At 41.9% G+C, this 23,982-nt stretch overlaps 1 protein-coding gene across 3 annotated transcripts in view; it reads left to right on the forward strand.

Annotated features, from left to right (window-relative positions):
• The window catches only part of arhgef25a (Rho guanine nucleotide exchange factor (GEF) 25a), a 106,324-nt gene that overhangs the window by 60,639 nt on the left and 21,703 nt on the right, over positions 1-23,982 (forward strand). For 2 of the 3 annotated variants that reach the window (XM_072696898.1, XM_072696899.1), the window contains 5 exons: positions 7,978-8,288; positions 9,931-10,038; positions 21,081-21,205; positions 22,221-22,287; positions 23,040-23,143. In XM_072696898.1, the coding sequence (XP_072552999.1) occupies positions 7,978-8,288; positions 9,931-10,038; positions 21,081-21,205; positions 22,221-22,287; positions 23,040-23,143 (715 nt within the window). Of the gene's footprint in view, positions 1-894; positions 1,065-7,977; positions 8,289-9,930; positions 10,039-21,080; positions 21,206-22,220; positions 22,288-23,039; positions 23,144-23,982 lie in introns of those variants that run through there. The other variant, XM_072696901.1, reaches the window with a different exon arrangement.

The following is a 23,982-nucleotide window of genomic DNA, read 5'->3' on the forward strand; positions in this document are numbered from 1 at the left end:
CAGGATTTTGGATGATCACCACCCCACCTCAACTGAAACTCCAACCTATCTAAAAACAACCAAATTATTGGTTGGACCAGCATCATAAGCACCCCTTTTCACAATAGGCCATCTGGAAAAGAAAAACAAGCTTGTTTTCATTGTTTTTCAGGTAAAATAACAGGGTGGTAAGTAGGCTTATAACATCGCATCTGAGCTGAAGTCTGACTGCCAGGGAAAAACTGCTCATGAGTCTGGACGACTCTGCCCGGATGCTCTGTAGCCTGTGTCCAGATGGGAGGTGCATACACGATAGATTTCTGTCACAATATCACATTAAATGATCTTTTCTTCCACATGAACATAAACATGGTATCAGTTGAACATTCAGAATCTGTATTTTTAGCAGATTTGGTCTGCTAGTGAAACTAAAGTTCCTCCCACCATCTCTGTCACCTCCATTCTCCCCCAAGCCAGTGTTTGTCTAATGTCTTCACTGCCTTCCTTCCCTTTTCCTTTCTTGAAGACTTCTCTATCCCTCTGGCCATTCATCCCTCCATCCTGGATCTCCTTACACTGCTCTAATGGCTATACCTTCATGGCTGGTTTTGTGGCAGAGGGCCGCTCTAGGTCGCCCTGAGCTGAAACATATGCTTTTGAGAAAATCACCATGGGGGACATGCCAGGAATTTCTTCTTTCCAACTCTGTGTGTGTGTGTGTGTGTGTGAGAGTGAGAGAGAGAGAGAGATGAAGTACACAATGACTGACTAGTCAGTTTCCATGCATACTTTACTTTCTATGCACTATATGGACAAAAGTATCAGGACACTTGCTTAATCATTGTTTATTAATTGGTATTAAAACAGTGTTCATCCTGCTTATGTTGGATTATTTGTCCCTTATGTCAAGGGAAGGCTTTCGATTAGATGTTTGGAGAAACCCCCAACTCCCCAACTCATTCCTAATGTCTTGGATGGAGCACCATCATTCCAGAAAACACAATTCCACTGCTCCACAGCTCCAACATGCTGGGGGGCTTAGTACCCCTCTAGCCCATGCCTGGCATAAGGCATGGTGCCAATAGGTTTGTGCTTATCTTCTCTAGAGAGTCATTTTCTATTGCCAGTCCTTCTCTAAGGGGACTAGGCAGGCTGTGTGTGTGCATTTGCATGTCTGTGTCAGTAATGAGTGTAACTTAAAATAGACAAATGCATTCGTTAGAAGGGGTGTGCACAAACATTACGTATAGTTTATGTAGCCGCAGAATTGGGACTTTTGGTGTCATTGGTTTGGCTATTTTTTTTTTTTTTTAGATTAACTGACCAGCTGTCATTAGGGATTTGTAGTTTACCAGCCAAAGTTCTAGGCTATAGAACCTCATGCATGTACATGTTTCAGTGACATTGACAGGGTGTCAGCTCATGAGAACTGGGCCAATAGATGTTTTTTATTAGCTTTTATTGACCACTGTCAGTATGGGAGGAGAATTTCTTTGCCAAATATTACATAAAGTGTTCCGCCTTCAACTTGATGACCCCGCTTTTATGAGTAGGTGGTTTAATTGGCGAGACTCAGTTTGTAGAGGCGAATTCCGCAAGACAGACTAAGTTCCAGAGAACGTCAGCTTAGCTGTTAATGCCAGAACTCAAAAAGCTGAGGTAGTGTGGCAGAGAGCCACTCGTTGACCTTGAGTCAAACATCAGTCCAATGCAGAGAGCCCTGCTGCTGCTTCTCTAATGTGAAAAAGCTCGCCGGATGGACATGAATGGCACTAGGCAGTGTATTGTGAATGGACGTTAATACAGAAACATCCGACTGCTCGATAAGGTCATGCAAGCGCACTGAATACACCCACGCACATTAACTCTGCTCTGCTTTTCCTCTCTATCTCTGCGGATTTATCACTAGTCCATCCACTGTCTCTGAGCAGTAGGAGTGGGTGAAGCTCCATAGTGGAAGTCTGGGGACTGGCACTCAGTCAGAGTCACAGTAAGGAAGTAAGGAACTCCCGGCAGCTCACTGCAGTTAACAAGTCAAGTGAAGCCATGGTTGTACAGTAAGGCAAATGGACTGGGATGACTCGTCTTCATGGGCATCTTCTTTTAGTCTAAAACAAAGAGTCTCTGATGACTCACCAGCTTGAGGTGATGGTTATAAAATCTAAAAATCTACCCTAAATGTAGCCCTTCCACCAAATCAGGTCAGGTCTGATGTTCAAACTCTGCTTAATTTAGAGTCACACATTTCGGAATTACGAAAGAAAGAAAAAACACTCATTATATCCATTCATATCATGTCAGCTCTCCACATTTGCTTGATACTTGGTGGCAGATCTTTTAAACGGGTAGCTTTGGCATTTACAGTGTTGTTTGATTGTAAGTCAAATTCTTGTTTTCTACCTTATCCAAAATAAAATAACGATGGATGCAATTTTCAGCCAGGCTTTCTCTGAAGGAGCTCCAATGCTTTGCACCTAATTCCACACAGAGTTTACAGTGGGAGTACAGGGGGATATTTATGCCAGTACTTTTTAAAACCAGTTCTGTTGATAACAGTGGTCCATAAAGTGTCAGAAACCACATAACCAGGTCTATTTGAGATTACTTAAGAGCTTGATATGGTTTGAGGCAAGGCCTGTAGAAAACATGGACAGCACAAGGTCTCTCAAAAGTGAAGCTTGAGGATCGCTGGGTCAAATCCTGGGTCATGTTGCCTGCATCCGCAGCAGGAGCCAGAGCGACCACAGTTTGCCTTGCTCTCTCCGGTTGGGTAGGTGGCCTGCTCTCTCTCCACATCACTTCAGTGTGATGCTGGGAGGCACAGGCGTCTGCTAGCTGATGCATCAGGGCAGGGTACCCGGAGCTTTCCTCTGAGCATATTGGTTGCCAGGTGACATTGTGTCTGCAGCATTACATGTTTTGGGGGGCGGGGACTAACACATGAGTTGGGTAATTGGCCGTCTAAAATTCGGGGATGAAAATTGGGTAAAAATAATTGCCAGAATTCGTATTCTGCTGTATTGTAAGAAGGCCTTGGCTTGAAGAAACAGGTTTGTTTGCAGGATCTACAGAATGAGTAGGTGAGTCTGGTCTCTACTGCACAGACTCTGGGGGTACTAATTAGTAATGCTAACTAATTTTTGAGTATGTAATATAGATATAAATAGCAGTGTTGAAGTTGAGTTTACTCAAATATGCACCAAGCTTACTTAAAACCCTGGTTTTATGCATGTGGTTTGGTATTGATCCCACAGTGCAGTGCAAAACAGAAAGGAGCTACGATGGTGACAATGCAAGGGCAGTTGCAATAGTGGCAGGAGAACTCGTCCTGTTAGTACAAAACAAAGTGATTTAGTATGTCGCTAATAGGTAAATTATAAGTAACCTGTTAGTTGTATTAATCACCAGACTTGTCTTGGCTAAAAGCTTTTGGGAAACTCTTGAGGGGAAACTGTTTCTTAATCTTGGTCTGTCCATGCATGGTTCTATTTTACCAGTAGCCTTCTGTAGGCTTCTGTGAGCTACTATAGTGCTGTAGCTGCTGTAAACTTGATAATGAATGGAGAAGTCTTAAACCAGCCTGACATGTGCATAGGCTGAAGTGAAGGACAACTCATTGTTCAATAGTGTATGTCACTATTGATTTGTGGAGGATACCATAAACAATAGCTGATTGTTCCAGACTCCAAAAGGTCATTGTGCAGCCCTTGATTCTCGATAACATTACATTCCTGTCCCCAAAAAATTTAAAACCGGCTATTGAATTTGATTTATCCCACTTCCATAAGAGCTGTTCTGTGAGAACGAGCTCAGAGAGAGGAAGAGAGAGACGTGAGTGAGAACTGCAGGCTAACGCTGTTTCCTCGCCCCTCTCTGCAGTGGAGAAAGACACATGGATGGTCTGTCACCTCGTTCACACATTCTGCAGGTCAGCATGCTGCAATATGGTGTCAGAAAGCTGCTATTCTCCTCAGCTCAGTAGCAGGCAGTAGGAGGTGTAATCAAACCCTCTTGGGTTTCCTCTAGATTCCACTTGGGCTGAGATCAACTCTGTTATTAGGCTGTTAATTTAAACGCTAACCTGGAAAATGTTGTGAAATGGAATAAGCAGTTTTCACAGCAGGAACGCTTTCTGCATGAGGCATTTCCAAGTCCAATTTTTCACCAACGTCATCAGCACACTCTTCTGAAAAGAAGTGCTGCCTCTTTCGACCTGAGGAAGTGCTACTGCAGCTGTTGGGACATTGAGTGGCTGTATACAGTACATGACCTTACACATTAACCTCGGGCTCGGGGCCTGTGCAGGTCAGAGGGAAGAAAATGTTTATCCGTGTGCAGTTCTAGAAACGGTTCTTTTCAATAAACCTCTAGGACTGAATCTTAAATCCTGCGACATCCAAAATTCTTTCCAATTTTTTTCGATTCCATTAAGAACTTTTTTTTTTTTTTGTAAAAGAGAAGTGTGGACCCTCACATGGGACCAAAAATTCTCTCTTAAAGAACACATTGTAGCACATTCATGTTTTAGAGTCCACATAACCATACAATACTACTGCTACTGTGCAGAAGCCTGTCCAGGATTCCTGTGGGACCCACCACAATATGATACCCTGCTACAGCACCTTTTAGGCTAGGGGAGGTTAAGGGCCTTGCTTAACCGACGTGAGTGTTGATTCACTGAGCCACAACTTCTTTTTGCCTATATGGGTCTGCATGAACGGGAGCAGGCTGGAAAGTGTAGGTTGACTGTTAATTGTATGGACAAAAGTATTGGGACACCTGCTCATTAGTTGCTTCTTCTGAATTCAAGATTATTAAAAACAGTTTATCCTGCTTTGGTTGGATTAACTGTCACTACTATCCAGGAAAGACATTCTACTAACTTTTGGAGCATTGCTGTGAGGATTTGATTGTCTTGAGAGTTCTATTTTATTGAACAAGGGGTGTCCACAAACATTTGTGTATGTGTTGGTGCTTTGTGTTCCAATTCCAGTTAATTCCATTAACATGCACAAGTGCCCACAGAACTGAACCTGAGAGCAAAGTTTACTTTTAAATCAAAGGATCACTGACATTTGATTCTTCAAAAAGAATCAGTTCACTACACTGAATAGAACTCTCCTTCAGAGGTCAGAAAGGGCTGCTGGAGAAGGATGGGAGGATGAAGCAGGCGAGTGAAGAGGGTCATTTGATAACCCCAGACATGGCTGCCACACTCTGGGGGGAAGATAGGGGGTGGGGCATTGGGGAATGGAATGGGACACGGACGTGTTCAGAAAACAACAATGAAAAAAGAGTTAGCGCAGCCTTTCCTGTGGGTGAGGATTAAAGTGTGCTTCCTGTACACATCCCCCTTGTTCCCCCTGCTCCCTTCCCAGGGTCTCCGTGACACCAGTGCTCCTCTCACAGCCTCAGCTGGACTGGGACTATATTTAGCTCCCCTGGGTCACACTGCAGTCCAGCTGACCAGTACTGCTCCTTCTTGTCCGCCCTCAAGCACCCTTATACACTGCCAATTCATGCCAACTCAAATAGGGCTCCTGCACAGGGCACTCGCACACTGGCATGAAATGTACACCCGTATGTGTAACCTCAAGAATATACACACATACACATCCTTAAACTATAGATAGAAACTATATAGAACTATATAGAATCAAGACATGAAGTCATACATATCCCCCATATCTGCTATATACATATTTACTCTCTATTGACCCCAAAGCACAAGAAAACCCTGCTCCAACATGCTCACAACCATATGAATAATCAGCAGAAGTTTGGGGATCTGCTATGGATCAGTGGTCTGGAGGGGGAAGAATTAAGCATATGTTAAAAAGAACACCCTGCCTACAGTGAAGCATGGCGGTGGCTTGGTGATGCTCTGGGGCTGCCTTGTGTCTTCTGGCACTGGAAATCAGTGAGGAAGCTGAAGCTTAGGCATCATTGCACCTTCCAACAGGACACCGATCCCAAGCAAACCTCAGAGTCCACCTTGGCTTGGTTTCAGAAGAAGTCCTGGAGGATTCTGAAGTGGCCGTCACAGGTGCCTGATTTGAACACCATAGTTAACTGGAGGCCACTGTTCATGAAGAATGGGCTAAGATTCCCAAGGATTGCTGCCAGAAGCTGATGTCTGGCTCTGTATCATGTTTACAGCAGGTCGTAACAGCAGATGGGTGCTGTACTAGGTAGAGTACTGAAGATGAGTCAGGGGTGAATCCTGAGTCTGTAGTCATCATTAAAAGTAGTATTCTGTGTTGAAATTGGGCAAAGCACTCGTTCTATTAGTTGTGAGAGTGCTGATCTATTTAAATTGCTCTTGTTTGATTGGTTTATTGCAAAGAGCTAAACGTTTTTACATTTTGCAAATAAAGCTAATTTGCAATGGGGATTTTTGATTATAGTAAGTAAGTAACTGCATGTGTTCATAATAATATGCCCCATATCTGTTATATATAAATAACTACGTAATAAAGGTTTATTTAACTGAAAAAAAACTGTTTGTTTAGTGAAAAAGAAAATCACAAAGGACCATTTTGTTGGATCTGAAGTCTGGCCCTGTTTTCCGCTGGTGTTTCTACAGCGTCAGGATATTTGTATCTTGAAACCTTGTGAAAACAAACACCCTTGTACACACATGCACAACTACTGCCTAGAGTGTCAGGAGAGCTGAAACACTGAATCATAGCTCCTCTAAGGTCCATGTGTTACGCAACTGTGTGTGAAAGTTTGTGATGTTTGTGTTTTGCACTTCTGCTGCAGACCTAATGTATGAAAGCAAACAGGTTTTGAAGTTTCGGAGAAAATATTTTACAGTGAAGTCCAGGTGCCAACGAGCAACACAATACAACATGTTTATTGACTTCTAGGCCTTGGTTTGCTCTAGTTTGCTGTGCTGTGTTCCGACTTCAGTAAAAGTCGGTTGGTCTAAAACAGTCCCCTACATTCTTGACTCTCAATACATCCTATTCAGTGCCTCGGTCCTTTAGAAGCTTCTGATTGGATGAATCAAGAGTGTCTGATTAAATCTGCAGTAAACCTCTGCAGGGGAGTCTCTGAGAACTTCAAATATTTATCCAAGCCTTTATTCTGTGATAATAAACACTGTTCATAATGTCCTGAACATTTTCAGGATATTTGTACACAGTAAATATTGCCCCCCAAACTACACATATTACACGATATGGGCAAATGTATTGGGACACCTTCTCAATCTTTGTTTCTACAGAATTCAATGGAATTAAAAAGAGTTTATCCTGCTTTTGTCAGAGCAACTGTCTCTACTGTCCAGAGAAAAAGGCTTTCTACTAGATGTTGGTGCATTGCTGTGAGGATCTGATTGTATTCAGCGAGAAAAGAGTTAGTGAGGTCAGAATGTTGAATGATTACCATGCCACCTCGTGCCCAGCTCCGCAAATCATCCCAAAAGTATTGGATGGAGCACCAACCATCATTTCAGCGAGAACAATCCCACTGCTTCACACCCCTCTAGCCCACTACTGGCGTTAGGCATGATGCCAATAGGGTTTTAATTATCTGCTCCAGAGGGTCCTATTTAAAATTGACAGTACGTCTCTACTGAGACTAGACAAGCTGTGTGTGTGTTTTTGCGTTTGCACATCTGTGTCGACAAAGTGTACAACTTAAAGTAGCTGAATGCATTCATTAAAAGGGGTGTCCACAAACATTTGGACATGTAGTGTTTGTGGTAGCTGTTACACAAACACCTTGTATCTCCTTGTAACTTTTAACTTTCAGTGGAAGTCGATGTGAAAATATTTAATTCCGGGTCATTTTGGAGCATTTCTATTGGTCCATTCCTCATGAAATTTGGACACGATGTAGAGAACAACTGCCAGATTCTCACCATGTCAAAAAATGAAAGATGGCAGAAAGACAGATAGCAACAATATGTATGTGTGAAGGAATGCACTTCAGGTTTATCTCTTTTCCTTCCTGAAATGCTTATTGTTGCGTTTCTCCATGTGTGTGCAGATTCCTACTCCGCAGCAGGCAGCGAGGGCAGTATCTCCACATCCGTGGCCTCGTTACCCCCCCAGGCATCTGGCAGCTCTGCCCCAAGCTCCCCCAGCTCTCGTCGCTCCGTCAGCACTCTGAAAAAGTGGCTGACCAACCCAGTGAGAAAACTGAGCGCTGGAGCAGCCGGGGGCAGCAAGGGGGAACGGCCGGCACGCAAGCAGGAAGGCAAACCCCCTCCACCTCAAAGCAAGAGCAATCAGGAGCTGGGCAGCAGCAGGACTGCGGAGGAGCACCTGACCATCCTGCCCATCACAGACAAGGAGCTGGTGAGAGAAATTGCACATTCTGCAGTAGTGGACAGGGGGCCCCCTATTAGATATTGTGGTAGCAGTGTAGATCCTTCAATGTCATCCTCTAGAGAAGACGGTTACATTAGACCCCAATGTCTGTGGATTTACATTCTGGTATTAAAGGGCCAGTGTCCAGTACTGTTTGCTGATTGCTGACACTCTTATCTGTTAATTATCAAGGTTCATGGGTGGGCTAGAGCTAGGAAATTACCAAGTGTGCTGCCCACCGGCCCTGCAGGAACTGATGTCCCTGCACAAATACTTGATAATAATAGTCCACATGAGACACATATGCCATTACATTTTATATTAGTATATTAAATCCATATATTTGCATAAATACTATGTTACAGTATTGTTTTATCCATTAGATCCTTATGCTAGTAATGTGGAATACCTTACAGTAGACGCTTGTGTCAATGTACTCTACATTATATTCTTATTTCAGTAAACTCTATATTAGACCCTCCTTCTCAGTGTACTCTATATCAGACCCTCTGGTCAATATACTCTTTATCAGAAGCCCCTGTCAGAATACTTTGTTAGACCCTTATTTTAGTATATTCTGTATTAGACCCATATTTGAGTATGTTAGGCCCTCCTGCCTAATATAAATATAAATATACTGACAGGAGGGTCTAATTACGTGTACTGACACGTAATTAGACCCTCCTGTCAGTATATTTATATTAGACCCTTTTTTCAGTATGCTCTTATTTAGACCTGTATATCAGTATATCAGTACACGCTTATGTCAATATACTCTACACAAGGCCTTTATGCCAGTTTACGCTACATTACATTCTTGTCAGTATACTCTACACTGGAGATGTAGAGAGAGATATTATATATAGAATATAGAATATTATATCAGAAGACACACTCTTAGAAAATAAGGGACTAAAGTATTCAAATGTGTTTTACTAGCAAATATTTAGTACATTTAGTTACAGAACATAATTGTATAATATTCCATTGCATTTATTATTTTATGCTGCATTAACTCAATAGAATTTCTATTGAATTTTTCTATTAAATGTGTTAAGATAGTTTTGTGTAAATATGTGACTCATTCATATAAGGTACCCAATTGAACCTTATAGGACGTTGTTGTAACTTTAATGGTATGTTTAAATTGTTTGCACATATAAATAACATACCCGTACAGCACCCTGTTCTTCTGCCAGCCTTAAGTCTGTCAGTGGAGATCCTGAAAGATACTAATATCTTCCCAGTTGTGCCCAGCACTCTTAGCCCTGTCTGACCTTCACACACCAAAGAAAGTACACAGGCCACACCTGTACACATGTCACTGTCCTCAGCCAGCTGTCTCATAAGGCAGCGAGAGCTGGCCCACACTGAGTTAGCATCTGATCCGCTGGACTGCCCTGCAGCGTGCATCTGTCTAACTGACCAGCATGCCCACTGAGTGTTATGCGTCAAGGACTCTGCTGCTGTGCCCTGCTGTCTACTTTTTTTAAAGGCCTTGAAATATTCTAGTAGAGTCTACAGTGGAGCTCGGGTCATTATGTGGAGAATGAAGCTTATAAGGCATGTTTTTTTCCAACTTTTCATAATAACCTAAAAGTGATGGCTATTTTTATGTTTTCCAATGCAGGAGTGGAGGGATGGCCTACCAGCCTCTGAAGATTCTCCAAGCATTCTGCAGTCTCACAGCCACCAGTCTGATTCCCTACAAGGCTCCAGCTCACTGGGCCCTGTACAGGTCAGTCCCTTCCATACAAACAGAGAGAAATAGAGAGAACATCATGATTTCCATCATGCTCTTTTAGTCTCGTCAGTGGCACATTAGTCTGTATAGCCTGCACTAATGGGTGAGCAGTGACCTTTTAGAACATTCGTCTCTAAATCTCAATGACTCAAACTCAGTCATCAAGTGGTAACACCAGATGACCCTTGAGATTGGTTGAGTGTACTGAAAATGGAGATTTACGACTTGTACTAATGACTATATAATGACTTCTACTTGTTGTAAATGACTTGTAGTTGTTGTTGTAGTTGTTTGTTGACTCGTCTGTGACTCTTCTACGACTTCATCCTGTACAATGAGGTCACTTGTAGTCTCTGTAGATGGCTTGTAGGCTGTCTTCTGAGACTTTTGTTCTTTGTAGATGACTTTTTAGCTTCTCCTCAGAGATGATTGCTTGCAGACATCTTGTAGGCTCTCCTATGAGAGGAGTATTTGTGGCTGTTTTAGGGGAGCTGAACATTTTATGAAATAGCAGCTTGAGGTTGATGTAGTAAACTTGTAGACTCTCTTATATGAGATGGTGACTTGTAGTCCTTATAGACAACATGTAGGCTCCTCCTCCTCTGAAGTGATGTTTTTAGCTTCTCCTAAGAGATAATTACTTGTCTTTGGTAAATGACTTGCAGACTTTAATATAAGAAGACGACTTGCCGTCAGGACAGATGACGTGTGGTTGTTGTGGACAAACAATTGGCTCGATGTGAAGATTTATGGCTGTTGTAAAGGACCTGTAGATTCTCCTATGAGATGGCAACTTGAGGTTGGTGTAGAAGACTTATGGTTGTTGTAGACATCATGTAGACTCTCTTACGAGATAATGACTTGTAGTTGATGTAGACTATGTAGGCTCTCCTCTGAGATGATGACGCTTTAGCCTCTCTTAAAAGATGACTACATAATATTCTTTGTAAATGACTTGTAGACTCTCCGATAAGAAGATAACTTGTAGTATGTGTAGATGATGAGGGGCTGTTGTAGACAGTTTATATGCTCTGCTATGAGTTGACTTGTGGCTGTAGGGGATTCTCCTATGAGATGGCAAGTGGCTGTAGATATGGTTTTAGGAGACTAGTAGAGTCTCCTAGGATGTGGCAATTTGTAGCCAGTGTAGATGAAAGTGTATTCTCTCCTGTAAGATGGTGACTTGTGGATGCTGAGGTTTGATCATGGGTGCTACCTGGTCCGAAGCATTGAAGCGAATATCAGAGAAAGCTAATTGCTACACTTTCCTCAGCACTGGAAAGGGAATTAAATGGGCTGAGGAAAGTGTAGAGGTAAGGAGAGATGATTAAGGGTTTGAGGGAGGTGAAAAGTGAGGGGTGAGGAACGAGCTGAGAAAGACATACACATAGATTTAGCTGAAAAAGGCTGCAGAAGCACTGATGTATTTGTGTGTGTTCAAGAGTGTGCTGTGTGAGAAGAGCCAGATGGGACAGAGTGATGGGTCATTAGTCGCCAGGCTGCCTGTTAAAGCACCGACTCCAAGAGCGAGAACACACACTGATCAAACACAATTCACACACGCCACCTGAGCACTACACACACACACACACACACACACATATATAAAGCCCACACATCTCGTACGCTTCAGCTGGAGCCAAGGGAAAACAAACACAGCTCCAGACGTCACACACAACATCACCCTTAAAACCCTTATGGTGGACCTAGTGTTTCTGGCATGTGTCCAGCATGGACTATAGCTCAGAGTGCCTGACTGATGACTGAAGAACTGTAATTACACAACTTCAGAGCAGAATAGAGGAATGCTAGTGATTTTGATCTACAGCCTTGTGATTACCACTCAGTGTGCAGTCATTGTGCAGAAAACTATTATTGCCAGATGGTAGATACTGTATTAGTAATCAAATACACCACTGGTCAAAAGTTTTAGGACACCCCCAATTTTTTCACTAGTCCACTGCCAGTGTTGCATGACCCATGGTCTTAGCAGTGACTCTCGTACTGCCACTCGACCTGTCAAACCTGCAGCTCCAAGTTTTCTTCTCTCAGCTGTAATTGAGACTTGGTCCAGTGTTAAGCTGTTCTACAAGGTGGTGTCACGGTTAGCTGCCTATTACACAAGCTGTTGACTTTCAGAAACTCGTCTTCTGATGCTGTTGTGATTTTGAGTCTGTCAGACCTCTTTCTGTACCAGAGCTCTGCAGTTTTCCAGTCTTTTAATGTGTATGAAAACGACACCCTGTAGTGTACTCTAAAGCAAAGAGCTCCACTTTTACATTTACATTTAAGGCATTAAGCAGACGGCCTTCTCCAGAGTGTCTTACAAAAGAGCTTTGCTATTTACCCAAGAAAAACCTCAGCTAGTTTGAAAAGGCTAAAAATTCAAAGATACCTCTAAACACAAGGCAAATAATCTGCTTTACGACCCATTTTCTACATCTCCAACTGTACCACCTCTTCTCAGTCTGAGAAGAGGTGGTACAGTTGGAGATGTAGAAAATGGGTTGTAAAGCAGATGTTAATGATCCTGTCGCACACCCTGCAGGTATTTATAGCTCAATCATCCACAACACCATCTGCAGGAGCCTGCAGTTACTACCCCCTTAAACATGCAAGGTGACTCATTTTCCGTCCGGGAAGCATATTACTTTAACTCCAGCGCAAACCAACAATAAAAGCATGAAGAAAAAACATATCAGCACTGATCAATTTTACTCTGCTGAACAGTGTCGTACACACTCTTCTCCGAGGGCAGATTTTAAAGGTTAAGAGACTCAAAGACAAGCTGTCTGAATGTATCACAGTAAGAATAAGGCAGCGTAGGGTTAATACCTTTCTCTCTGGTGCTGTTATGAACTGGGAGGATGACAGAGTGCACGTGGTGTTCGGGGTCAGGCATTGGCCTGCCATGCTGTCTTTGTATGTAGCTTAAGGATCTGAGTGCAAAGCTGTGCTGGGATTAAAATCTATAACTGTGTGATTACTGGTCAGCGTCCTGCATGCCCTGTATTCACTCTCAGTCATTAGACCAGTTCTTTTTCCATATCTCACCTCTAGACTTTCCAGTGTGGGTATCATATGATAAGGGAAATGCACTGGGGTGTGCGTTTGTGTATGTGTGTGTTCGTGCAGGCATGGGTGAGAAATGACTGCTGGGCATTTTGTTGCCAGGCTTCATGTTATAGGCACGACTCACACTGATGAAGCACATCACACACACACACCAACAAACCAGTTTATTTTCACATAGTTTTAGGATGTCGTGTCATACATAGATCCCATATGTAGGCTATTATATGTGTATTGCATATACATCTGTGTAAGTACCTACAGTTGTGAACATGGTTTACAAACATCATGGATATGAGATTCATGGTAATATTGGGCTTTCTTTTCATTTCAGTCAACCCTGTATTATGTATCCTAATTTTGACCCTGTGTCAATTAAAAAAACAAACAAATATGCACCTCATTTAATTTTCTTTATTAAAGATGTTTTATTAAAGAACAATTTAAAGAAAACATTGAAAGCCCAATATTGCCATGACATTTCCCTTTACATGCACTCATCGTATGTGTAATAATGTAAAATTGTCCCCTCTCATGCAAAAATCTTGTATCTTCAAAATGGCAACTTTACAGGAGAAGGAACCCCTTTTTAACTTTCAGTGGAACTCGATATAAAACCTTTATTCTAGGTCATTTGGGAGTATTTCTATTGGTTCATTCATCATAAAGTCTGACACAAATGGCAGATTCACATTAGCACAAATGGTCAAAAACTGCAAAAAATTAGGATTAGAAAATTGATGGACAATATCTTGATGTACACTATATGTCCAATTGTTTGTGGACACTCCTTCTAATGAATGCATTCCGCTACTTTTAAGTTGCACCCATTTTTAAGATGACAGGTGTGCAAATGCAAACACACACACGCCAATAGAATAGGACTTTTTTTTAAAAAACCTTTGATTTTGGAAGAAATTACATCTATATTAACTTTGGAATAATTTCCATCAATATACATTAACTACATATGTCTGTAACAAGCTGTTTTGTCTGTATTTGTAGTTTTTTGTTTTCACATGTCCTTTAGATTATGTAGAAAAGAATACACTAATAATACTACGCTAAAAATAATCATTCAAAAGTTGACAGAAATTACTAGTATTTATATTTATGTCTTTTAAACGTACAGTAAAATTTTAAATGTAACAAGCATGTCTTTTCACATGGCTTTGATTTTAACAATGATACATAAGTATCTTTTGTTGTATCTATGATATTTAAGCATTTATGTAATAATATGTTCCATATGTAGTACATATGGGCCACTTTTTAAATGATGTAATAGTAATTTGTCCCATATGTTTATATACATATACATACACAGTGGTGAAGTGGCCCTGGGTTTTTGGTGAAGTGGCCAGAGTCACGTAATTTTAACATAAGCAAATTATAGTTTCACTTTTAACTTGAATCCCAAAATCACCACACTCACATCACTGTGCAGAGAGAGAGAGAGAGAGAGAGAGGGAGAGAGAGAGGGAGAGAGAGAGGGAGAGAGAGAGAGAGAGAGAGAGAGAGAGAGACATTGCAGTGAACAGGGTTAAGATGTCCTTTTAGAAGAAGATTAAATAGGATGAAATCATGTTAGGTACATACTGAAATCCCACCTCTTAACTCTGCAGTAAAGAAAGGAAGATGAGAGAGGGAGAGACAGACAGAGAGAGCTGTGAGTTGTGGATTACAGAATTCGGGTCAGTCTCTCTTGGGTTGTGCCCTCATGAATATTTCTCTGTTATTACTGCAAATTGCAAAAATCAAGGCTGCTTACTTTAAGCCTCTACCAGCATCTCTCCACCCAGGCTAAGGCTCAAACTGCACGTTTGCTCTGTCCTGCTGAAGGGCCTCATTCCTTAGCTTGCTTTACCTGCCTCTGAGCTGCAGGCCCCAGCACTCCAGCATGAGTTTATTGTTTGTTGGCTAATGGAAAATTCCTGAATGAATATATAATCGCTCCAGCAAGCTGACCCCCCTCCCCCCAACCCCCCAAATGGATGGACACTGAGAATGTTCTAAACAAAGTGTTTAATTTCAGGCCCTGCATTGCCTTTCCTACAAATGTCGGTCTGACACAGTGCATCCTGGCTAAGTGGGAAACTGCAGAGGGTTTAATTCTCCCGAGTTTTCTCACACCAGACAGAAAAAGAAATAGGGGAGTGATGCTGGGATGGCCTCTTCTTCACTGTACCTAACTTTAGCATAATTTCCTGCAGGAAGCAAAACAAGTCTTGATCCCAGCGTTTTATTAAAATGTTTGAGTGCGGAACGTGGGCTTCTGGGTAGAAAAACAACGCGTGCAAATAAAGGAGAGAGCGTAAAGTAGAGGGATGTCTCCTGCGGACTGAGCCAGAGTGCATCTGGAAGTGATCAGAGGCGAGCAGAACGGCCAGGAAACCTGTCAGCTAAGCAGGGGAGCACAAACAGCAACACACAACTCAGCATAACGCAATGCAGTGTGACACAGTATAGCACGATGCAACACAATACTCAGTTTAACACAGCGAGACGCAGTGTAGCACAATGCAACACATTGTAGCACAGTAGAACCCAGAAACCTGTAGAATACCTCAACCCACTGTAGCACAGTGTACCACAGTACAATTCAATGTAGCACAGTGCAACAGTGCTACCCAGTGTAGGCCAGTGCAACCCAATGTAGCTCAGTGTAACCCATTGCTGCACACCACAACCTATTGTAGCACAGTGCAACACATTATAGCACAACGTTACCCAGTGTAGCACAAAGCAATACAATGCAACACAGTATTGCACCACAACCCAGTGTAGCACCGTGCAACACAACACTGTGCAACTGACTGTAGCACAGTAAAACCCAGTGTAGTACACCTTAACCCAGTGTAGCACACTGCAACACAATGTAGCACAGTATGAACCAGTGTAGCACACATTAACCCCAGCATAGCACAGTGCAACCCAGTGCAATACAGTGCATTGTCTTACTGTGTTTAGTACAGTAACACCAAATGATAAACCAAGGCTTGCGTGGCGAGATTGTACTATAGCCTTCACTGTAAACAGTTTTAGAATATGCCATGGTGTGCAAATATCACTCATTCACATTTCATTGAGGTAGTTTTACCAGAGGAGCATTTTAGCATACCCTTAACTAATACCCTTGAGCCAAAGGCAAGAGAAACATCCCCTAAACAACCCCTATGATACCAAACCCTAGGTCGGTCAGAGAATCCGCCAGTATAGGGATAGACTGTGGTGTAGGTGCTCAAGAGCCTTTACACAATTGCTGACATACCTATTACCCATCCGTCTATTATCTACATCTACATCTATATCTATTATCTTAGTCCACTACAGTCATTCTGAAACTTGTCATTCTTTAGTGGCTTGTTAAAATGCTTGAAAGTCAGTCACATACGAGAAGAAGCGAAGGCAATGTGAATGTTTCAGCCTGATATCTGCATGGAGCTGAAGAGGAGGCTGCTGTAGGCAAAGGTCTTTCTCAGAAAAGCCATAAGTAATGAACAGAGAGGGAGAAAGACAGAGAGAGAAGCCCAGGGGATGGAGAACAGAGCGGTGGTCTCAATCACAGCACCAGTGTGTGCTTTATATTAGGCTATGTAACTTTAAAGCCCCAAACAGTTCTTTGGTCGCCCCAGGACTTCTGTCTCTCTGCTCACTTACGAGTTCACTTACAAAAACAGGGACACAATAAAAGACAGGCCTTGTCTTTCTGTGTTTTCTGCATGCTTATTACTGTTCACACATCTCTGCAGCCATGTCACAGTCAGCGTGCTGGGTAGGTGATCATGGAGAGGAGACTAAGGAAGGTTTCTTCCTCTTGATTCAAGGGAGTTTTTCTTGCCACTGTCATTATCGGTTTGTTCAAAAGAGGCTCAGACCCGGATCTCTGTAAAGCTGCTTTGCGATGACATTTGTTGTGAAAGCTTCTCATGAAGTCACTTCTAGTAGGAGTGTTGATCTGGGATCCGCTCTTGTTAGTAAGAATTTTAGACCAAAATCTGATCTTGGGTCAGAACTCAGAACATTCAGCTTCTCCAGTTTATTCGTGTTTTGCCGAACAACAACCTCTACTCTTTTGCCAAGGCTTTCCACTAGATGTTGGACAAGCTTTACAAAAACACTCCGACAATTCCTTTCAAACTAATGAGAAACACTGTTAATAATTTGTTATGCTTGGTAGTTGGGATGTCACTGAATAGCAGTTTGGATAAACATGAATAGATTTAGTCATCCACTTGCTACGATTCCCCCATTCCCACAATTCTAGCTACAATCACTGGGAGGTTGAAGGCTAGCAAGGGCTTCCTCTGAGTCATGAAGCCAGTCAACTGCATTTTTTCAAACTGCCATTAACACAACGCCATTGGACAGCTCAGCATGCTTGGATGAGAACACTAATGGTACATGTCCACTGCACACAAATTCATCACCCACTCCACTGCTGCGTTCTCTTCACTGGCTTCCTGTAGCTGCCCGCATCAGATTCAAAACCCTGACGCTGGCCTACAAAGCCAAGAACGGACCAGCCCCTCCGTACTTGATGGCAATGGTCAAAAGCCGATTCGCACATAGAGCCCTTCGAGCTTCAAGTACGGCTCGGCTCGACCCGCCATCCCTCAAAATCCGCGGAGAACAAGCATCCAGACTTTTTTCTGTCTTGGCACCAAAGTGGTGGAACGAGCTGTCCCTGGGTGTCTGAACGGCCGAGTCGCTCGCTGTCTTCAAACGCAGACTGAAGACCCACCTCTTCAGAGAGTACTTGGACGATTAGAGTACTATGGTCACCTTATTGTCTTGTGTTTAGTAGTGTCTAAGCTTAGAGGTATCCTTTGAATTATTAGTCTATTCTAACTAGCTAAGGCTTTTCTTGGGTAAATAGCAAAGCACTTTGTAAGTCGCTCTGGATAAGAGCGTCTACTAAATGCCATAAATGTAAATGTAAATGTAAATCACCCGTCAGCCAGTAGTAGCGAGTAGTAGTGAGGAGAAAAATAGGTTGCATGGGGTGGCAAGAAAACTTGAGCTGGCTTCACCTTTTTGTAAATTGCCACTGCAATCTGACCAATCAGGCAAAAGCAACATTTTGTTGTCCGTGCACAACCAGTATTTGCCTGCACAGTTCTGCCTGCACGACATGGATGTGAACCCATTAAGCACTGGTGTTGCTAACTGGTGTAGTTAGCACGGTATAGCTAATTTAGAGTGTTTAATCTCCACATTTAAAGCTACAGTACAGTACAGTTTCTAAAAAAGCAACTGGGAGTGGGAATACATTTGGATTTGGTAATTGGATGTAATTGTAAATAGACATGAAATAATTCAACTACTGTCAGACTTATTTTATTCAAAAATAAGTCTGACTGAACCAGGTTTAAGATAAGATAAGATAATCCTTTATTAGTCCCACAGTGGGGAAATTCTCAGTCACAGCAGAAAAGGGATAGCAAGACAAAAACGTAGATAAATGACCAATTCAACAATATAAATAATAGAAGTAAGAAAAGCAATAACAGTATTATTTATTATTGAAATCTGTTTGAAATCCACGACTTCATGATTGACACATTCCTTTACACCCTATATTGTTGGCATACACGGCCCTAAAGTGTTGAGGCGCTGGTGAAGGAAGTGGATAGAGAATTTTGCATTCTCCCCTGCATTCTCCCAATCACAAGACAGATGCTTAGACAGCTGCGCCACTCAGTAGCTCCCCCTATTGTTTCTTGTGTAGTTCCCAGTTTTTGATGATCAGGAAACTCAAAACTTGCATATTGCAACTTTCTTTCCTGTCAGTTTTTGCTGATTCTGTCTGGTCTGTATCTCGTGGTTTGAGCTGTCAGGGGTGCGCTCCAGAAGCCTGAGCTAAGATTAGCGAGCTGAATAAAAATAATAAAATCATTATTCTGAACAAACTGACTCAAAGAATACACACTCTTTTAGAGTGTGTATTCTAAAAGAGTTTTACACCACTTTAGCTGATGCTTGGCATTGTGCATGGTGATCATGGCGATCCCATTCTACTGCCAGTGCTTTTCTGTGGAGATCAAATAGCCGTGTATGCAATTTAACACCTGTGTCAGCAAAGAGTGACTAATTAGAAGCAGTGTCTGGATACTTTTGGAAGTATAACTGTTGGTTGGCACATAACTACCCTCCTGGCATGAGGTATGAGGCATTACGGCTGAAAAATGAGATGAAAACTGGAAGAGCTGCAGAGGAACGGCAGCTTTAGCCACTGATTAAAGGACTTTCTGTTCCCTGCACACAGAGGCTGCAGTTGGTTAGCTTGGCTCTCTCTGTCTTTTGATTTCAAAGCGACGCTCGCTGCTTGAGTAATGTTTCTGTACAAGCTCTACTCTTCTAATCCCTATTATAGTCCTGACATCTCATTTACATTCATTTGTCGCTGCTCTTTTGAGGGAAATTAATTGACTTGTGAAAGAGAAGCTTGACTTGTGTGTTTGTCCTCAGTTTACCTTCGAAAAATATGTTAACAACAAAGACAGGAACCTCCATGTACTTCCCCTCTTTCAACACTTTACACAACCAAACAGGACCAAATGGACTTTCCTCATTAGAAACATGAACAATGGCCCAAAAATTCACACACAGCGGAATTTAAAGCAACAACATGTAGCAATTGTATTTTATAATAACAGCTTCACAATCGCTTACCCTGACTGTAATACAGAGAATGGCATATCTGTCGTTGACACTCGGGACCAGGACGGCGATTACTATACTATGGTAACTATGGTGGATCTGTAGGTAATCTTTCATGAGAACTGTATAATGCTGCGTGACCTGTGTCATGCTAGGTGGACCATGACCTAGGCCTTTAATCCAGGCCATAAGACCTCTAAGATAATCTAAGGCAGTGGTGGACCATTACCTAGGCCTTTAGTTCAGGCCATAAGACCTCTAGGATAATTCTAGGCAGTGGTGGACCATGAACTAAGCCTTGAGTTTAGGCCACAATGCCTCTAAGATAATGTTAGACAGTGGTGGGCCATGACATAGGCCTTTAGTTCAGGCCATAAGACCTCTAGGATAATTCTAGGCAGTAGTGGATCATTACATAGGCCTTTAGTTTCGGCCACAACACCTCTAGAATAATGTAAGGCAGTGGTGGACCATTACCTAGGCCTTTAGTTCAGGCCATTAAACCTCCCACCTCATTCCCAACTTCCCATTTCATCTCAAAGGTATTGGATGGAGCACCATCATTCCTGAGAACACAGTCCTGCTGCTCCACAGTTTAATGCTGTGGGGCTTTACACTCCTCCATCCCATGTCTGCATTATGCGTGGTGCCAACACATTCATGTTAATCTGCTCCAGAGAGTCCTATTCTATTGGCAATAATTCTTTACAGTGACAAGACAAGTTGTGTGTGTGTGCATTTGCACATTAATGTCAGCAGCGGGTGTAATTGAAGTAGCTGAATGCATTCATTAGAAGGGGTGTCCGCAAGCATGGGGTGTCCACAAATTTGGATAAATACAAACTAAACATTAGGTACATTTTCAGTTCCAGGAATCATTAGACCTTCTCTGAAGACATTGAAGGCCCTTTGGGTTTACTAGGTTGTGCTCTGGTCCTAACAACCACACATGTCTTTAATGGTTAAGTTTGATGAGCTTACTCTCTCTCTTTCTCTCTATCTCTCTCTTTCCCTCCCTCTCTCGCACGCTAATGGTGTCATGATTATTGGTAAGCACTGAATGCCTCTTATCATTCAGTCACCGTCACCGACAGAGCCTGAATACGCCTCTTCCGTCACCTAGGCAACTTGCTCCATTACAGCAAGACAACAGGAGCTCATCTCTCTCTCGCTCTCTCTCTCTCTCTCTCTCTCTCTCTCTCTCTCTCTCTCTCTCTCTCTCTCTCTCTCTCTCTTTTTCTGCCAAGCATTAAATGCATTTCATAACGGTTTCATCACTTGTTTACTCTCTGTTTCCACAGAACACCCAATCTTCTAACCTACAGCTAGAGGACAGTGGCTCCGTGTTGGTGGATGACACCTCCAGCCAATCATCAGCCACTATAGACAGTGAGGAGGAGAGGAGGAGTGCCTTAGAGAAAAGCATGTATGTATGCAGTCTGTTACTGAAATGGTGTTGAAACTGCTCTAGGTGGCTAAACGCAGGCTGGGCCATATATTTCTATCTACATATTGCTTATTCCCCGCCCACATTACAGGTTTTTAACCCCTGTTAAAATGTAATAGACCCAATTTTCACAGCCCCTCACACTACAAGATTACCCGGGAAGTACTGTAATGCTGCTTCTACATTATTATAGTAGATAGACCAGATATGTTATTATATTAATGGATCAGCAGCTGAACTTTATTCCGATGTGGTGGTGGTGATGGCAGCGAATTCACCACTCAGTTTTGCTGTAGAGGTGGAGCAAACCAGATGTAGATGTATTATACTTAAAATATTCACAGCTCAATTCCTTATTAAACACTATATAGATTTCACAGTTCGCCAACTAATATCATCGACAGGGACAGGCCTTATTAAAAGTGATGTAAATGATATTACAGTCAATTAAGGCTGCATAGTATATCGGTTCTGCATCTCCATCATGCTACTTTTTTGCTGCTTATATAAAAAGATTCCAAGATTTACAGATTTACAGATTTTCCATGACCTATCTACCAGAGGCAGGCACGATCAAATCCCGTACATAATGGGTGCAATATTAATATCATGAAATGTTGGATCACTGGATCATTTACTTCTGGTGAGTTCTGGTGAAAATTCCTCTCTTTTGTGATGGCACAATTTTTTTATTTTTTTATTTTTTTTCGCAATGCAATTTTTTCAATGTAGTGCAGTCCTACAGTCCATACTGTTTACTCTTTAGTAATATAACATGACACAGCATTGGTCTTGTGGGAACAACAAGGTTAAATAAGGCCTAATCCTTTCCCTTACGTATTCGCCACGTTGTGTGTGGAGTGCCTAATTGAAGCGGATGCAGATACCACATCAATTACACTGTTATCTCCTCTGAGTGAAAGCAATGCTGGCAGCATTATTCTCACATCAAACAGATGAAAGCCCTCCTCATATGTCCCTTCTCTCTCTGTAGGTATGTTCTCAAAGAGCTGATTGAGACGGAGAAGCTGTATGTAGTTGACCTGGGACTCATCGTTGAGGTGAGCTTGAATGAATGGATAGATGGATGGATGGGTGATAGAGATTGTTTTTCAATACACCAATAAAAATGATCTTTAAATGTTATATATGAAAATTGAAATAATTCATCAAATATATTTTTAAAAACATATATAATATATGTTTATTATAATAAAACGTTTTTTTTTTAGATTATTCTGTAACATACACATTACTCATAAGACTCAGTAGAGGTTTAATAGAGCCCTATTTACTTTTTATTAGAGACATATTTACGTAATACAATACCCCATGTACAATGATTAGGTTTTAAATATGTGCTCCTTTTTCCTATTTATTCGTAGTTGTTGCTCACAGCACTGAGTGGAACTGTAATAAAGCCTTACACAAGATCATGGCATCATTCTCTCTCAACAGCATTAAAAGCATGGCAAGAATAAACAGAGTTTTGGGATGAATCCAAAAACAGCTAGCAGCGGATAAGAAAGGGATTTGTTCCAATCTCCCACTATGGTCCATTATGTAAAGTCCAGTTTTCCTAAATATTTGTTGGACATGGCTGAGCTGAAGTGAGCTATAGTGCTTTTATTATGTCACCATTAAAGCCATGCCTTATTGTTGACAGCACATTTTGTTGCAGAGGAATGGTTTAATGTAAACGGTAAATGCATATTTACTGGACTGGTCCAACTGTGTGTATGTGTGTGTGTCTTTATCATGTGTTGAGTTGCTAGTGTGAGCTCTGTTGACCATTTATCTGGTATCTCCACAGGGCTACATGGCCACTATGGCTGCTAAAGGAGTACCAGAAGACATGAAGGGAAAAGATAAAATAGTGTTTGGCAACATACACCAAATCTTCGACTGGCATAAAGAGTGAGTATTTTCAGTTGAAAAGTTTGGAGTTAATCATTTTTTTAATAATTTGATATACACCACGGAAAATGTGTCTCCGTTCTGTAGTTTTCACTGGATCCTCTGAATTATGAGGTCATTAACAAGTCACAATATAACTATAGCAGCATATAAGCTGATGCTACTGTGCACTGAATTGACGTCATTAGTCTGGCAGTTTGGGTAGCAGTTGTTGACCAATCAAGATGGTTAAGCTGGTCATGGTGTTAGACCAGCTAAACCATTAAACACAAATGGATACATATGCTGTGCTGGTCAAGAGCTAGACTGCTTGATCAGCTTAACTTTGATCAGCCTGGATGAGCAGCTTTTCAACCACCTTGACCATCAAAGACCATCTGAAACCGGTTACCAGCCAAAGCTGGTGTCAAGCTGGATTTTCAAACCTCATGTAAGCGAAACAGAGCTGGAAAGCAGGCCAATTCCAACAGTCCTGATTCGTGATTACAAACACCCAGCCCAGCTGAAGCTAATGCTAGGCCGACCGTCTACAATGTCTTTCTGTAATTTTTAGAATTCAGTCGTTTTAAAGTCGTTTCCAGCTCCTTTCATCATTCTGAACCCAGTTAACACTTTCTTTCACAACTTTCTTACCTCCATTTTTGTATCATTTTAAATGTTTGGAAACATTGCTTATACGTTAAACAGGCTTCAGTTATACAGATATAACACAGTGCCAAAAAGTAATCTGATAGAATACAGCTGTTACTGAGCATTGCAAGTAGTTGCAATAAACAATGTGATGTGCAGTTTTTTAGCCACTGTCAGGCAACATGACCGGACTGATCATATATGGTCAT

Source organism: Salminus brasiliensis, chromosome 14 (genome assembly GCF_030463535.1).
Source record: "Salminus brasiliensis chromosome 14, fSalBra1.hap2, whole genome shotgun sequence".
Taxonomy (NCBI): Eukaryota; Metazoa; Chordata; class Actinopteri; order Characiformes; family Bryconidae; genus Salminus; species Salminus brasiliensis.